The following is an 18,115-nucleotide window of genomic DNA, read 5'->3' as shown; positions in this document are numbered from 1 at the left end:
CACAGACAGTAATATACAGAAAATCCTAAATCATGACATGCACCACTGATACACTTATCAGATGCTGAAATATTTAACACATGTTAAAATAAATTCTCCATCCCAGGGGATTAAGCTAACACAATTTAAAAACGTAGGTGTAAACCACCACGTATGGCACATATGTTAGTATGCAGAACCTGACTACACCTCCAGTTGTAACAACTTCTCCTGTCTGGCTTTGATTTGTTGGAGATAGATGGAGAGGGAGGGGGATTCCTGCTAATGACTTTTCTGCTGCAGAGAAGAAAAGTGCTCCTACTTACATTACCAGCCACCATTAAATTTGTTAAAAACCAGCTGGGAGACCTTTGCTCTGATCTCATTCTTTCAAGCTATGCGCATACCAAATATTGAAAAGCCACCGCTGTTCTGCCCAGAAGAAAAATGCAGCTGTCAAATGTTAGCAGATTAAATGCACCTTTTCAGCAGAACATTAAATGTGTAATTATTTTTTGTATGACTGAAGATTAATTAAATTCGTGGATACAGACTGATTGCCAAACTTTGCAGCAGTCCATCTATGTTACTGAAAATGCTGATATTTTCAGACAACATAATATGAAAAGGTGAAGCTTTGTTCATAATTATTGCCAGCATTAGCTTCAGGTTTGTATCTATGTCATTTTTTTATCTACCCAGAGTGGACTGAATAATCTATCTATCTATCTATCTATCTATCTATCTATCTATCTATCTATCTATCTATCTATCCATCTATCCATCCACCTCCCATGGCAAAATCTCTCTACTCTGTGTAGAATGTACTTGGCTGTGTACCTTGTCAGAACAACAAAAATTGTGTTCCATACCTAACCTTAAAAAGAAAAATAAGTCTCTAGCATCTGTGTAATTTATTATTTTTATATCTTAAACTTGATTAAAATCAGTCACCAGAATATGTATTTTCCTTTTTGTTATAAAAATTTCATAGTGCTATATATGAAAAACCTTTAGGGAAATGTAACTCCTACAGATATAGTTTTGAATCTAAGAATTAGAAGTGGAGTCATATAAAATATATATGTGACTATAGCAAAGCTAGGCAAAATAAACTTTGAAGAAGATTTTTAAGTCTTCCAGTCTGTACCATCTTTCCTTTGGAAACATTTAGAACTTCAAAAATTAAAGTCTACAATGAATTTCTACCAAATACAGTCCTACTCTCACATTTTTAAATATTTCTTATAGCTCCCAGGAAATAATTGTAATGTTAAGGGGGATTTTTTTCAATTAGAACATTCTTAATCACACTTTGAATATTGCAATTTTGTACTGAGCTATTAACAAGATTTGGAAATCTAAGTTTTTTTGTTTTGTTTTTGAAAAAGCGCTCATCTGAGCTCAATGATTATAAATAATGAAAGTTATGTGTAGCTAAAGTGACTTGCAGGCTATTTCCAGTCCCACCCCTGGGGCTGACTAAGATGTTTTCTGAACTTGGTAGAGAAGAAGACACAGGGCAACACCCAGGTCAAAGCTACCCATGGGCAGGAAATGGACCTGCTGGAATGAGTCCAGTGATGCCACTGCCAGCTCTGCCTCTTCTGGGCCCCTTTGCAGAGCATCTCCTTCAATTGGCATTTATTGGCTCTGCTGCAGCACCCCATGAAGGTGGCTGCTGCCAGGTTTGAGAGGGTTTGCATAGATCCAGACCAGACTGTTCCGGAATTTTGGTACTTCATGGAGACTCCTGATTTTGTATTGCTCTACTAAATTTGGTGGATGGTGTCACAAATGTAAGGAACACCTTCTCTAAACACAGGAGATGCATTCCTCTCTAATCTGACACCAAACATAGGCCTTGCTAGATGAAATGAGCTCTTTGTTCAACTTCTTTTTTATTTGTGCAAGTCCCAGGCCCAGTCAGCAGCAGGTTCTCCCAGGGCACCAAGCCCAGCCTAAGGCAGAGGCACAGCCATGCAATTGCCTTGAGAGTGGGAGCAGGTGAGTTTTCCTGCTGACCTCAGGGATCCTCACAATCCTGCAGAGATCCTCACAATCAGATTCTGTCTCAGCTGTCCTGTGCTGCCTGCGAGCTCCTAATCCCAGGGGATGGTGTAGTGAGGGTATCTATGGCTTCAAAGCTACAAATAATTTATGTTAATTTTTCTTTACAAGTGGCTGCTTCCAGGGGAAGTGTCATGCCCCTATTTCCCACAAGTACACTCCTCTCCCTCCTCCTGCACTGCTTCAGCTTGTTCTGTTGTATCACCTGAGACTTGAAAGCCATTAAACCAATGTATTCATTTTTATAGAATGACAAAATCAGAAGTGCCTAGAACAGCTGCAAAATTTTAAAGGAAAGTGGTAACTTTCTGTGTGCAATAAAAAATCTTCATTCCCTCTTGCAGCACGTACCCAGTCTCCACATTGCAGTGACCACCACAGCCAGCACAACTGCACGCAAATACCTCTTTGTGATATGTGTGCACATACCTTGGCTCGTGGTAGTTGAGATAAGAGTAGTGCTCCAGCAGTTTCCAGGTGATGCCGTTGTCGTAGGAGTAGTGCAGCAGCACTCCTTCCCCGGGCTGGTCGGGCGCTTTGCAGGTGCTCAGCACCGACTTGCTGCCCAGGCGCAGTGTGAACTGCAGGAACCTGCACCAGAACCACACAAATGTTTGCAGGCTATCCTGTCCACAGTGGGTTTGGTTTTTTTGTTTGTTTTGTTTTTTTGTGGGTTTTTTTTTTGTTTTGTCTTTCCCCTAACCAGGTTGTTTTCAGATCTTCTCAATCTAGGCAAATTTTGATAAATATCGGTTATGGGGTTTTGTAGTTGTGATTTGGTTTTATTGTCAAGTAATGCATTGTGGCATATATAGTTAAAAAAATGCCAATCATTACTGCATTTAATTATTTATTAGGCACTGAAGGGGAGGGAGAGATAGTGAATGGATCTAATCAGCTGCCACAAGCTGTCAAATAAACACAACCTTATAAATAATTAATTAGCACTTGGCTTTGACACTCAGGTTTGATATTAACATTTCATATTTTCCATCTGAGCTGTACAATAACTTCCCTACAGTCTGTTTTGGGCTCTGTTGTTTACAAAGCAGGAGGAGAAAAAGGCGAGGCTACGAAATCACCATTAAAACATGGAACTAGGAGTTTTTAAAAGCAACTGGTTTAATAACACACAAGGCTGTAGCTGTAGGGGGAGGAGCTCCCCCATTTCCTTTCTCCACAGGACTCCTCCCTCCCTCTCACCTGGACTGGGAGCTGTCCAGGAAGGAGGTGATGAGCTGGCGCCTGCCGTCCTTGTTGAAGACCAGGGCCTTGCCGCTGGCCAGGACCCCGCAGCCGAAGCTGACCTCGGCCCCGCGGATGGAGTAGAAGCTGTGGTAGGAGGAGAGGCGGGAGCTGGAGAAGCTTTCGGAGATAAACATGGGGAAGGTCTGCGACGCCGTCTCACACGCCGGCCCCGAGAAGCCGGGGTCGCACCTGCGGGGAGGAACGGGGAGAGCACGACTGGTGACCCATCCTGGTGTGGCTGCTTGTCAGCAAACAGGGTGGCTGCAGCTGTTCATGGACTGAGGGCACCCACCAGGTCCCTCTCAAGTCTGAGGCACCAGAACCTCTTTGAACTTTACATAGGTAAAGTGCACAGCAAATGATTTCTGTTAGCTAGTATTTACTTTTTGAATTTAAAAAATATTTATTTATGAACACCCCATGAATCTACACATAGCATGGTACAGAAATATTTTTATTAATTTTTGCGACAAAACCCCTGCTGACATAATTACAGTTGTTCATATGTAAAATGACAAATTTGCTTTTACCTGTAGCATACTAGATGTGATTACAAGAAATTAAGTTACTGTCACTATGTTTTCTGAAAAATCCTCTTTGCCCAGGATTTCTCTCCTGGGAAGCTGAGAAGCCTCAGAGAAAAAGGAAAACAATATTATCTCATTTGCTTCTCCCGTGTTTTGCTGCATTGGAATGTGGTTGGAGATTGTTTATCCAACATGTGAATTGTTTTTACTTAATGACCAATCATGGTCAGGCTGTGTCGGGACTCTGGAGGGAGTCACGAGTTTTTCATTAGTATCTTGTTAAGCCCTCTGTAAGTATCCTTTCTCTATTCTTTAGTATAGTTTTAGCATGGCATTCTTTAATATCATATCATATCATAAAAAATAAATTAGCCTTCTAAGAACATGGAGTCAGATTCATCTTTCCTCCCCATGATGGGAGACCCTGAAAATACAAGTTACAAAAGAGAATGCCCTGTAGGTTATATTCTTGTTAATACCTAAATATAGTTATAGAAACATTAAGAATGTGCTCACTGGTTTTGAGTAAGTACCTTTTTATTTTTTAGAGTGGAACCCTTTTAATAAGCCAGACTATCAGAAAAAAGTGGAGTGCTGATCTTCTGTCCTTGAGGTATGTTAGATTATGGAATATTGGAGCTATTAAAATTGTAATTCTTTCCCAACATTTAATACAAAAGTGATAAAGTCACAAATCACCTCTATAACCAGTATATATGACATTTCAGTGTGTTCTGTAGCACATTTTAAGATGAACTGGAAGTTAGACACTATACCTGAAGAAAATAATAAAAAAAATATTAAACTATGATGCTGTTCAGAAAGATTGATCTTTAGCTTTTCAGTGAGCTTTATGAATTCTGAGGGTTATGCTCATTTTATATTCAGTCATCTAAAAGTGCAAGGACTGAAATGAAAGTCACGTCAACTTTCACACTACCAAGTGAACTCTGTGACAGAAATTGAACATGAGTGCTGAATATAACACTTACTTGCAGCCATTTCTAGTACACTGTCCTCGCCCTGAGCAGAATTTCAGGCAAGATGGACCAATATAAACTGCAGAGAGAGAAATCAATTAACTGGAAGGTTATGCTATGTGGTAAACAGAATATGATGAATACAAGAAAGTGTACAGACCTGATCATACAATTATTGTATTTATTTAAATCCCACTGCCTGGAAAAGGTCTATGAAATGATATAAAACATTTAACTGTTTCAAGGATAGTCAGGGATAATTTATTATTTAATGTGTCATGTCCATCTGTGGCTAAAGACACAGTATTGTGGCCATTAATACTGTCTTAATTACTGTCTGTGAATGAGATCAGATAATTTGGTAGGCATTGACCTTTTTCATAATTTTTCATTGACATTCCCTTCATCTTAGTTTGGAGATGCAATCCAATCTATATATTGGTACATTCCAGTAGTAGTCTTGTAGATTTAAAAAAACATGTCACTACTTCTCTCATTGAAATCTACATACTTTACTTGACTGGATTTAGGGGAATAAAACCTGCCCTGTGTAACTAATATGTAACTAATAATTTTCATACTCTTTCACTGATTCTTTTAAATGGAACAAAATGTCACATCCTAAAGTGCTCAAAAATACACCAGACTTGTTTTACTCTTTTGCTTCATCTTCCTCCAATGACTCCTCGTTGACAGTGTGGATATTTGTAAAAAAATATGGAGGATGGAAAGATGAGAAAATGTCAGTATTATCTCTTGCACTATAAGAAAGAAAAGTTATAACTTGTGGGCAATATTATTTTAATACAAAATGCTAAAAGGCCTTAACCATGAATAGTGGCATCTTTTCTGTTGAACAATTACTTGGAGTTACCCACTTGCATGATGACATTTGGAAGAAATAGTCACTCATTTGAAATAATCAATAAGAAGCAGTACTTCTTCCTTTTCCTAGTTCTATAATGTTGCCCATCAGAGCAGGGTGTCAGCTCTCCCTAGCAGACACACTCTAAATCCCTTTTAGCTACTCCCTATAACTAATCCTCATCAGATTTCATGTGATTTCTAGGTTTTCTCACTTCTCAGGGTGCAAAAATTCTGTTCTGTCTGTTTGATTTTTGTGTCTTTTGAGGTCTTTTTGAGGGGGTGGTAAAAGTAGAAGGGTTAAAGATGTAATGATGTCATTCAAAATGAAAAAACTTTACGGAAATTGGCATTTTTCCAGAGTTTCTGAAAGATGGCCAGCTTCCAGATTTCATTTAAAACTTGATTCACATAGGAAACAGTCGTGAAGCTAAAAGTCAGAGTGCTGAATCTTTGAAAATCTTCCTCTCTTCAAGAAATTGAGTGGCTTGCCAATATTTACGAGGTTTTTTCTACAATACAGTGTAAAACTTCAGTATCACTAGTATCTAACAAAGGAAGCATTCAAAACCACAGAAATTTGTCTTTAAGACTCAATTCCTGTGTCATGATTCTGCACCTCAAATTCACAGCAAGCACTTTCTAGGCAGATGGTTGGTAAACCTTTTTTTGAGATTGTGCACACAGGAGCATGCAGCATCCTTTCATGGAGCTGTATTTTGCTTTATAAGCAAAGGTTGTGCAGATAAATGAATTGTCAAATGATTTTCAAAACCTTGTTCTGTTCTGTTGTAAGGAATTTGTATCCTTGGATTGATTTCATCTTGATGTGGTTTCTGTGAATCTCATGAGTGTCTCCAACACTTAAAGTCAGCATTTTTTTAGATAGCAACTCATCTTTGCAGATACTCACAGAAATCTTCTCATTTTAAATACTCATCTTTCCCCTTAATTTTACTTTCTTTTTGATGCATATAACATCCCTAAAGAGAAGCATTAATACTATATCCAGAATGTCAAGATGATGCTACTTCCAGTTATGATTAAGAGAACAATTTTCATTACTTGTAGTGACAAAATTTCCTTAATGATATTACCCTAACAGCCTCAAGATTTTCTTGTTAATACTAGGCCTCAATATATTTTAAAAATTCTGCAAAATATAATCCTAGGCACCATATCAAGCCTTACTGGGAATCACTACAAAATTTCACATACATCAGTGTAAATCTCTAAATTACATATTTCATGCATCTAACCAAACAAATTCTGAATGTAGCCTACTTACTTCCAAATCACTTAAGGCTAAAAGGCAAGCTAAAAAATTTTGCAGTTACTCTTAGTTAACCCTTTCAATCATACTTATTTCTGCATTTCATATGTTTAATCCTGTGTTCCTAAATGCCCTTCAAAGTATTACTTGATAATTCTGGTCCTGGTTTTCCTCTGTAATAATTCATATAAATATTTAGCAACATAAACTTCTCCCAGTTCTTCAAATCCATTTTAAGAAAAGGTATGTGAAAAATAATTTTCGAAGGGAAGAACAGTTCCCTGAAACAGATGGCACTTTCCCCTGAAGATATGGTAAACAATGTAAGGTTTTTTCAGTATTTTGGTAGCAGCATTGCTTGAAGATGGTCTTCAAGCAATTATGTCCAGAAGCAAAATAAGTCCCAGATGCTGCTCCTGTCGCTTAGGCTGCTGCAGTACATGTCCTTAACAGCCAGTGTGAAACCTATTTATGTAATTAGGACTAAGCAGACAGAAAAAAATACTATATTAAGCCCTGTCACTATTTTTTTTTCCTGGAAAGCATTCAATTAAATTAAAAAAAAAATCTATTAGACTATTGTCTTTTCTAATGGTAGACTCTCTCTCTGGCCTCAAAATGCACCTGCTACCAAATGCAACTAAGCAGAACAGGAATTTAAAAAACTGTAAATTCACTGACTTGTGATGGTGGAAAATATGTTTACTTAGAGCAGCATATAAAATTTACTTTTCTGCTGTGTCATGATCATGGGTAAGAATACTAACTATTATCGATTGCCCACATATTTCCAAGGATTGGTCCTGTTTGCCTCCATCGAATCCTGGTGTCACTGGTGAGAGCAGCGTTGGGAAGGGGAATAGTTATTCTGTTCCACCTGAAAGACATATAGCACATTTTACACTGACAGTTATTATGCAACAGTATATTTGGCAGATATGTTTATGTATTCTGGAAGCTTTGTGAGAAGCTTAATTTTAAAATCTGCTCAAATGAAGCATAAATTTACAGCAGCTTTGGAAAATACAAATTAAAAATAAGAAGTCCATATATTACACAGTACATGAACACTAGTTATTGTCTTATAAAACCCAGCCATTCTCCCCCTGTAGGAATACACACAGTTGGCAAAAACCATAAGCTCCTTTGCTGTAGCAGCTTCTCCCCATATTCATCCCCATGAATATCTCCTAAAACTGAACCTCCAGTGGGGCTGAACTCTGTTTGGTGAAAACCCTCAGAGGGTGAGGAGTGGTGCAGAAGGTTTGGCATGCTGCAGTCTGGGCCATCATTCTCTATCATCCACAGAGGCTACACTTCCTGCACACACCAGGAGTAATGGCTCCTATGAAAATTGTATGGGACTAGGGGCTGTGTGCCATCAGATCATAGCAATGTTTCATCTTTCTTTTTGTAAGTGTTGTGGAAGTTGGGACACCAAGGGATTTTGTGCTATGCAGAAAAATGCCACAGTTCATTTTTCAGTGAAAACAGTAGAGAAGAGACTCAATGCTGAGAAGGGTTGATACAAGAAAGTTACACTAATAACCATCTCCATTGCAGAAGTATGGAGAATGTGCTTCACTGTAAACCAGTACTGGGATTCCACATGAGTAAATGTGTCTGAGGATTTGAAAATAAATAAATAAATAAATAAATTTATTTTCAAATAAAGGATTTGAAAATAAATTTTTCTGACCAAGAAGAAAACTTTTGTGGCTTTGACAAGGTAAAAGTTTTCTTCTTCTTATCAACATGCTGTCCTCAAGTGTTTTTTTTTTTTTTTGTAATTTCTCTTTAGCATCAAAAAATTATTATTATACCACAGAAGCAGCCCAATACATTTGAGCTTTCATGACTGGGTAGCCAGGGAGCTCAGAACACTCCTTCCTTGCTGTCCCCAGGTAGTCAAAAATGAATGATGACCCAGAGTTGTGTGCTTTGCTGCTTTCTCCTGCCCCTCCAGTTCCCATCTGCAGTGCTGTGTATTTTGCAGTTTGCAGAGAGCTCTCTCACCCGCTGTAGTTTTCGGAGGCGTAGATGGTGCTGTGGGGCAGGTGGGGCCCTGCACAAATCTCAGGCAAACACTCCATGTGCAGCAGCGACCACGAGCGACCGTGGTTGGTTGAGAACTCCAAGCTGACACTGGGAACACATTGAAGAAAAAAAAAGGAGAAAGACACCGTGAGGGTACCTGGCATAGATCTCAATGTAGAAGTATCAACATTGAGAAATCACCAAATCTGCTATTTCTAATAATTGATGAGGAAACAAGAAATAATTTTGAGCAGAATTTGAAGACAAAAAATCCTGCAAATGCAAACATGACACAAAGTTTCATGAGTGTTTGTCACAGACATGTTTTTTGAAAAATCCTTTCCTTAGGATTTTTTCTCCTGAGAAGCTGAGAGGCCTCAGGAACAAAATGTAAACAATGGTTATCTGCTGCTGTGGAATGCAACAGGTGCATCTGTGATTGGTCCATGTTTGTTGGGGAAGATAAAACAGGAAAGCCTTATAAATATGATTGTCTGCCAAAAGATTTTGAGAATATAGAAACTATAAGCGAGATTGAAATGAAAGCAAGCTTTGAGATCCCTTAGTTACTGAACAACGGGAAAACAACGTTGTGGCCTGCTGAAGGTGATCCCCTTTTGATGAAACAAGACCCTCTGCTTGCAGGCAGGTCCAAGGGTCCGAGCAGACCCTGCCAGCTTGGCAGAAGGGGTCCAAAGAGTAGTTTTTAGGGTTTAAAATGTAGCACAGTACGGTAATGTAGTGATTCTTATAGGCTGTATGGAAATGCTGTAGGATTTGTATCTTGTACTAGATTGGTTAAGTGAGAATCAGAATATTCAACACAGAAGGTGATTTATTGTATTGTAATGGGAACTTCGCCCTCTTACCGTTTGTCTCTTACCTCTTGTCTCTTAGCTCTTACCTCTTGTCTCTTAGCTCTTGCCTTTTAGGCTCTTACCCTCTCATCCTCTCTGCCCCTCTCTTCTCTCGGGCCTGCTCTGAGCTGCAGCTGGCAGCTCCCAGCAGGGCCCTGCACCCAGGCCCTTTGCAATAAACCTCAAGTTCCACAACCTGGCTTCAGAGATCTCTCGTCTCCGTCCGTCCCGACCGTGCTACCCCCGTCAATCCTACAATGTTGGTTATTTCTAATTAATGGCCAATCACAGTCCAGCTGTCTCGGACTCTCAGAGAGACACAGAATTTTATTATCATTTCATTTCAATTCCTTTCCTTGCAAGCCTTCTGATGAAATCCTTTATTCTATTCTTTTAATATAGTTTTAGAATAGTTTTAATATTATATATGAAATAAAATAATAAATTAGCCTTCTGAAACATGGACTCAGATCCTCCTCTCTTCTCACGTCCTGGGACCCCTGTGAACACCACCACAAGTGTTTAAAACCCCAAAGGTTTTTAGAATGAGGATTGCCTGAACACAGAGTTCTTGTTGGGCCACCATCTAGCCAGTGTTTTTATGCTGCTGCTGTTAAAACAACTGCATTACTTTTGTATTTCATATTGAAATAACTTCAGATATGAGGAGAAACCTTGAATTAATCAGAGCTAGACTGCATCGTGTGAGCACAGGACACCTATAACTGCCAGCTGCTAACTATAACATCTGGAAAAGGTGGCAAAAGATCACTAGCTGTTCATGCATGGGCTCTTTCCTGGGTTAAAAAAACCCCAAATTGTTTACAACCTATAAGGAAATCCTTAGATGCCCTACACTCTAAAGACCTTGAAAAACTTATAGAGAAAGTTGACTTACTACAGATTTAGTATTTTACTGAATTGTTCTTGTAATTTCCTCCATATAATTGGCTCGTAATATTCTGTTTTATTTTAAGTAATGGAATATTATAGAAGTCATAATTCATCTCCTCAATATTAAATTATTGGATTCTGAATTTTTATTTTTATGATAATTTGCTGAAAATATACTTTATTTAAATGTACCATCTCTGTGATATTGTGTCTATTAAACCAGCTTATGGAGGTTTTGACTAATTTATTATTATTTCAGGTTTAGCTGTTGAGATACCTTAGAGGGTCATATTTACTTCTTATATCCAGCATGAGTCTCTCACATTTGCAGTAATGAAAGCATTATGAATAATGCTGCAGACTGGGAGATGTGAAATGCTGCAGCATTTGGGAAATACAAATAGGAAAAATGGTGACCTAATGCTTCTTTGGTTATGAAGAAGCTCACTTCTCATTCAGAAATGGAAGGAAGAATATTAATCTTTCAAAATATATACTGATCTCCATCAGAAAACAGATTGAGACAGAGATTTTATATAACATGTTTACTGGCCAGGAGTGTTTATAAGCAAAGTTTTCACTTTTCATGTAGGAAAATGCTGCTGCCTTCTCTTCCTATCAAATATAAGTGCAGTACCTTGATTTTTGCTTCCCCTTGAATTCTGCTACCCTGTCAGTGTTAATGCAACTCTTTCCAGTGGGAAGTAGATGCCATGGGACACAGATAAAAGCTCTCATAGTCTCTTACTTTAAACTCTCAAGTCTGCAAAATATAAAGTAACTTAATCCTCATAAAATATCAAGATAAATATTCTCACATGTATATAATGGAAGAGGAACAGTGGGTGGTTTGGTTTTGGGCTCTCCATTTGAAGAAGCAGATTAAGAATTTTGAGAGCAGAGTAAAGGATGGGCAAGATGTCCATGGCTTTGAGCAGCAAGCTGGGATGGGCTGAGGATCTGGCTTGCTCAGCCTGGTGGGGAGGGGTGAGCTACAGCATTCTGTGGTGGTGCAGAGGGCACTCACAAGGAAACCAGAGTCAAACTCTCCTCAGTTGTGTCAGGAACATTACAAAGGACAATAATCATAAAGACATGGTTTCATAGTTTTGTATTGTAGATTAGGAAACACTTTTTCACTTGAGCAGGTGAGGTAGCACAGTGTCCATCCATGAAGACTTTTCAAGTCATGGATAGGCAGAGCCATGTCTGACCAGCCCAGTAACAATCCATCCTGCAGCAGCAGCCTTCACCAGATAACCTGTATAGGTCCCTTCTAACCAACATTTCTATGATTCTATAAAACATGGAGCCTAAAATGACTCCCTTCTTTCTCTTTCCCCATGGGAAAATTCACACTGAATGTCCAGAAGAAGTAAAGCCAGAAAAAGTATTCTGTGATCAGCCTAGCTCCTCACACTGATGGTCATTTAGATGAGGGTAATTTATCCCCAGTCTTTCTAGAATTAGATGTGCTTGTGGCATCAGTAATCTCAGAGAGGCCAGCAGGGCAGGTTTCTGCTGCCACCTTTAATGTTTTCCTCCTTACACAGTATTAAGAAGTAAATCTCATACCCATTAGAAACTGAAGCAAAAGTATGTGACCCTGGTTTTTAAATATTTTCTAAACCTTCTGATGTTGACATTCTTGTAGTGAACTTTCTCACACATTTTCTGTAAATAACTCATTGTTTTGCATTCCTTTATGGAAGAGGAGAGAGTTGATAGACTGTCAGTTTGACCAGTGGCACTGGAGAGGTGTCATTGTCACCCTCCAATCCGCTGTCACTTTTGGGAAACTATAAATGTTGGAGTCAGAAAATACACTTCCCTTTTTTCCTTCACCTTGAGAATGGTGGTGTGCTTGTGTTCTTTCATGTCCTATAGTGACAAAAGTCAATCTGAAATCATGAGCATATTTCAGAATAATGGGCAAAGAAAAGCAAGTTTTGACCTTGAAAGCTATTAAATGACTCTTTATTGCACATGAGATACATAAATCTGGGCCTGTAAAGATGAGGAGAAACGTTAGCTTTTGAGCAGCTTATATTTGCCTTTATCAATGGGATCCCTTCTTCTGAAAAAAGATTTACAAATCCTTATATAGATTTTATAGACCAAAATATACTAGAAAGATGATGCCCAAAAGAATGATCTCTCCAGTTTTACCTGTTACCAGGTTGGTAAGTTCCACACCCCAAATTGATGGAGAACTGGATCATGTGAGTGACTGAGGAAGGGAGCACTGGAAGGACATGGAAATAATCCACAGCCCAGACATTCCTGTTGTGGCCTTGGTGACTCTTTTGCTTCAGGCAAAATTTGGTTGCAGGAGTCTGCAGGTCCGGACTAATGACAACAGAAACCAAAGATGGCACCTTCAAAAGAAATTGAAAAAGGCTTAAATAAGTTAAAAAGGTCACAATGTACCATTTAAAATAATAATAAAAAAAACCCAATTCTAATTGTGCTGAACCAAACTTGCTGTTCTCTCTCCTTGATTCATTTTGTCAACTTTTTTAGACACTTTTTTCCACACACGCTCCCAAATAAAATCTTTTACTATTATGTGGATAGGTATTAGCACCCTGGTACCAGTGATGCTTATCAGCTCAGAGGGATGGGATGGTTTGGTTGTAAAGGCACAGAAGAAAAGACTGCACCCTCTGTGTTCTGAGAAGGGCAAGTTTCTGCTGTCAGTTTTGGCTGGGAAGGGAAGGTGAGGTTTGTCCTGGAGCCTTACAGCTCACAGGAGCTAAGGCAGGGTGGTGAATGTCTGCTCTGGATACGTGAGAATGGTGCAACAGCAGGAGTTCACAGGCATAAGTGGGGAGGATGTTATGCTGCTGAAATAAATGAAAGCACTGCCTCACAAAGCTTAGCCTTTGTCCTAAAGCAATGTAATTAGGACTTTATTATGTCAAAAGAGGATGTCAGCTTTAAAACTGCTTGTTTTAAAAAACCTTCACAATGAATTCCATGTAATTTCAGATCCTATCTCTCCCCAAGTTCCCTAATTAATATTTTATTATTTTACAATTACAGTTTCCTTAGTTTTACAAAAGTTCTGCCCTGTCTTTCACACAGAAGCAGGCGAGGAGGGAAGCCATGCACAATGAAACAATGCAAGTGACTCAACCAAATTCAGGCCAAACACTATTGTAAACATTTGGTTTCTAAGTGCTAAAGTTACAGACAAAATTCACACAGATCTGTGCTTGAAATCAGCAGCATCTTTACCATCAAACTTCCCTCAGACTATGTAACCACTCTGCATTTCGATACCTAGCTCATCTATGTACACTTGTATGAAATATCAGATTTTGCCTGTTTTACAACAGCAGAATAAGGAGACCTCAGGGCCAGATTATTCAGGGCAGATGTGGTCTAAGTGCTTCCTTGCCCTAGACAGGAAGGATCCTGGGGGCAAGTTCAAGGTCTTTACTGTCCTGCTGAGGGTGGTGGATGTGGTTGGAAGGCAGCTGCACTTTGGACAGAGGAGATGCTGCCTGTGCATTCTGCCAGCAGCTGCCTCCCATGGCTGAGTCTGTGCCCCCACCACTGCAGACCCTCTTCCAGCCCCTGATCCCACCAGGAATGACCCTCTCAGGACCCTGCTCCTCAGCATCACACTGTGCCTAGAATGAGCTTGAGTGGAAGCAGGAGTAATCTTTAGTGAGGAGATGTAGTCACTGAAGTTTTCAGCTAATAACTGACAATTTTTACCCACTGCTTTCCTGCCTGTTTCCCCAGCCCCAGCCAACCCTGCACAGTCCTGCCTGGGGCTGGAGTGGCCACCAGTAACTGCAGAGCTGTGCTGCAAAAGTGCCCGACTGCTCCCAGGCCTGCACATGATTTATGTGTTTGGGAAGGCCACATTTGAGTGTCCCTGTGGAATTCACCACACAATATTCCTGTGATGGCTTGAAAAGAGAATGATCTGTCCATTGCCATCCACCTGCTTTGTTTTAGACAATTTACCTTGTAAGCAGCATAGGTCAGGGTATCAAGAGGTATGTGTTCCCTCCTTCCCTCAATCTTGGCATACAGTATGACATCATTTTCATGGGATTCTCCAGAATCACAAGTTCCCCCTGTACAGCACATATTTGAGTGAGAAAAAAATTAATTGAAGCCCTTGTTATTGGAAAGTGGAATCATATATGCAGCCTTAATTATGAAAATAATTACAGTCAGATGCTATTTAACTTGGGATCTGAAACAAAAGAACACCATCCCTAAGGACTCAGTGTATAGGAACTGTTTGATCAGATGCACCATGGCAGAGATCAAGGGGGCTGACGATTACGAAAACCTCAATACCTCTTTTAATCAGCTTATCAAAACAATTTAAATAGAAAATGCTGTGCCTCAAGCAATACTTCTATCTGTGTGCTTTAAATCCTATTTACATAGAAATGCTCTGCTGTTGAGTTCTCATCAGTAAACTGCTATTTACTGCTCACACTTCATGCAGTCACACATGTAGGTACATAACAGCATCTTAAATACTTCTCAGCTGATAGTTTGGCAGCTGAGAACTTCTTCTAAGTAGGAAGTGAGAAAGACTGCTGTGTACCTTATTTGTTGTGCTGCTCTTTCTACTGTCTACACCATATTCTAATAGGGATGGCTGGATGGATGGAATCTATTGTACCACACAGAACATGTGTGGTATGCTTGCCCAACTGGAACAGGGCAGCATTTGAAATATCTTCCTATCAGTAGAACCCAAAATACTCACTAAGCTTCTGTGAAAGAGCAGATGTATTGGCAAATATGAACATGATGTTCTGCATTATAGTTACAAGATGAACATCGTCACACAACTTTGGTATTGTGGAAAAGAAGATTTTAAAACAAAGTTTCTGTATTTGAAACAGGAATTGTTAATTATTTCCCTGTGTATTATGGTTACTCCGGGTATTAAAAAAAAAAATCCCAAAATAGAAATAAAAACAGAATGAGGAAGCTTCTTTGAAAAGACTGCAGAGTAGAAAGATATTGCACATATTGGAACACTTTCTCTGCTTTTATTTTTTTTTTTTGCTACAGCCAGCCAGTTCTTGTAATAAACTAGGAGAAGCAGTACAGAGAACTGGGTAACATCTCTAACATGTTTTATACTGTAATAAAGAATATCCATTTGTCCTTTCAAATATTCTCCCTGCCTGAATGTTCAAACAATTATTTATTTAATTAAAAAATACACAGAGAATACATTTTTCAAACAATATCCTGCTATCCTTTGTGTCTGCATCTGCTGACAACTTCTCCCCTAAGTTCAGAAGGTTGACAAAATTTCTTTCCTGTTTCTCTTGCAGGTGTTGTAATGCTTGGAAGAAATGAGAAAAAGCATCCTCATTTTCCTGTGCTTTATCCATAATTCATGTAACACAGAGGAGATGTGCAACAATTTAGGAAAACAACATGAGGTCTTCCCCTCATTAAATAAAGTGTGTTTTTTTCTTGTTGATACAGAAGGTTGCTTGTGAAGGTCACAGGTTTATTCTCTGCTTCCTCCTTTATTATTCTATTATTCTCTTTTAAGCAAAAATCCTCACATTCTCTAAACATGGTGTTGAGAGAATAACCTCATGGAACTTCCTTTATGTGCAAAATAAAAGCTCTGGAAAAATACTGTGAGCATTAGCTACCCTGTTCATGGGGATTCTGCTCTGTTGCAACATCAAACTAGTGCAGTTGCACTGACAACAGCAGCAGGGAGGGGAAGTGACAGGACAGGCTGGCTCTTGGCTGCTTTCTGAGCCCTGGTAAATGACTGATGTTGAATTTTGCCCCAGCAAGGAAGGTCCACAGATGATGCTAACACCACAGCAGTGCTTTTAATGAGGGATGCCACATGTAGAACACATCTCCTCCAAGATCATAGCACACTCTGTGTGAATCTCACCCTGGGCCAACATATTAACAGATTTAGGACTTTAGGAATGAAGTAAGAGCTTTTGAGATGAAACTATTCCGTGGGTTCATCAGGGAAGGCTGCCCCACCTCTATGCTACTCCCATCTCATCTTCATGTGCAGCTCTCTGGACTCTGATTCATTAGCACCAGGGTCTACACGGACATGACCACAGGAAGATATGAGAGGTACCTGTAAAACCTCTAAAGATGACAAAGATATGACCATCTCTTCTCAGTATGGATTAAGGGGCACTGAGTGAAATTAGTGTATCCAAGACAAGATGCTTCTCCACATGAGATTTGTTCAGCTGTGGAGCACTGCATAATGCAAATCTCACATGCTTCACATCTTGTACTACATTAGTAACTTGTACTCACCCATACTGAAATAAAATCTCAAGTTCCCATAACCTGTGGTGTCCATGTATGGAGTACATATTTTTCTTTCTCCATCTCTGAGAAATACCAGAGCTGAGCCAGATTCCAGGGTTCCACACTCAGTACCAATGACAGCTCCAAAGATGTCCCACCTGCAGAGGCCAACAATAGGTGGAGAAGGTGCAGCAGCAGACTACTGATAAACTAATTTAAATATGCCATAGGGTTCATTGGTACTTATGAAATTAGCTGTTTCTTCTCTTAACAGAGGACAAAAACCACAGTGTTTCAAATGTGATCCCTATGCCGTTACTTACGTATTCAACGTTAGCTTTTAAACTCAGTTGACTCAACTAAGGCAAAGTTAATATAAATATTTAAAAGAATTTGGCAGAAATGCATGAATTAAAAAAAAAAAATTAGACTTTTAATGAATGCTGCTACCAAATATGTAGTGTTGTATTGTTCTACCATCTTCATTTTTTTTTTCTGGTGCTAAAATGTTTTTAAAATAAATGCATTCTGATTAATTTTGCATAATAAAAGATTTATAGATCAATGAAACTTGAAAAGGCACATGTCCACCATATCTGCTATACAAATATTAAATATGTAGGTAATAGCTGAAAATGCTCTCTTTTCATCTTTTTGAGCATTTAGGGTAACAGTTTTTAACTAACACACGAACAGAGTATGAAAAAAGACTGCTGTGTTTCTAATATGTGATGATATGATCTTTCTCAGTTTTTCTGTACAGCATTTTATCTTATTTTTATTCAGTGATAATTAAAAGAGCTGTTGCAGAATTTTCCAATTAACTATTTTACATTGAGAATACATTTTCATCATGAAAGTGATGGTTACTTCAAAACTTGATCAAAATGTTTTGAAATACTAGAAAGTGTTGAAATCTTGTGCATTATTTTGGTCTGATACATTATTATTATTCATGTTGAAGTCTTAATTCATAATTAAGTATTTAAGAATTATAAGGATGATAAAACAATGAAATTATTTAGAATCACTAAATCCTAATAATCCAAACATTTAACTATCCAGCATAATTCAGGAGGAATGAGAAAA

The 18,115-nt window shown here is 38.8% G+C and overlaps 1 protein-coding gene across 2 annotated transcripts in view; it reads right to left on the bottom strand.

Annotated features, from left to right (window-relative positions):
• The window catches only part of RELN (reelin), a 284,556-nt gene that overhangs the window by 97,020 nt on the left and 169,421 nt on the right, over positions 1-18,115 (bottom strand). For both annotated transcript variants that reach the window (XM_077179117.1, XM_054631807.2), the window contains exons 12-19: positions 17,033-17,184; positions 14,711-14,823; positions 12,899-13,107; positions 8,958-9,086; positions 7,709-7,818; positions 4,817-4,883; positions 3,253-3,486; positions 2,479-2,640 (exon numbers count right to left, since the gene is read on the bottom strand). In XM_077179117.1, the coding sequence (XP_077035232.1) occupies positions 2,479-2,640; positions 3,253-3,486; positions 4,817-4,883; positions 7,709-7,818; positions 8,958-9,086; positions 12,899-13,107; positions 14,711-14,823; positions 17,033-17,184 (1,176 nt within the window). The remainder of the gene's footprint in view (positions 1-2,478; positions 2,641-3,252; positions 3,487-4,816; positions 4,884-7,708; positions 7,819-8,957; positions 9,087-12,898; positions 13,108-14,710; positions 14,824-17,032; positions 17,185-18,115) is intronic.

This window comes from Agelaius phoeniceus, chromosome 5, assembly GCF_051311805.1.
Source record: "Agelaius phoeniceus isolate bAgePho1 chromosome 5, bAgePho1.hap1, whole genome shotgun sequence".
Lineage (NCBI taxonomy): Eukaryota > Metazoa > Chordata > Aves > Passeriformes > Icteridae > Agelaius > Agelaius phoeniceus.
The sequence above is the reverse complement of the archived record's forward strand: the minus strand, read 5'-3'. Positions and strand labels throughout refer to the sequence as shown.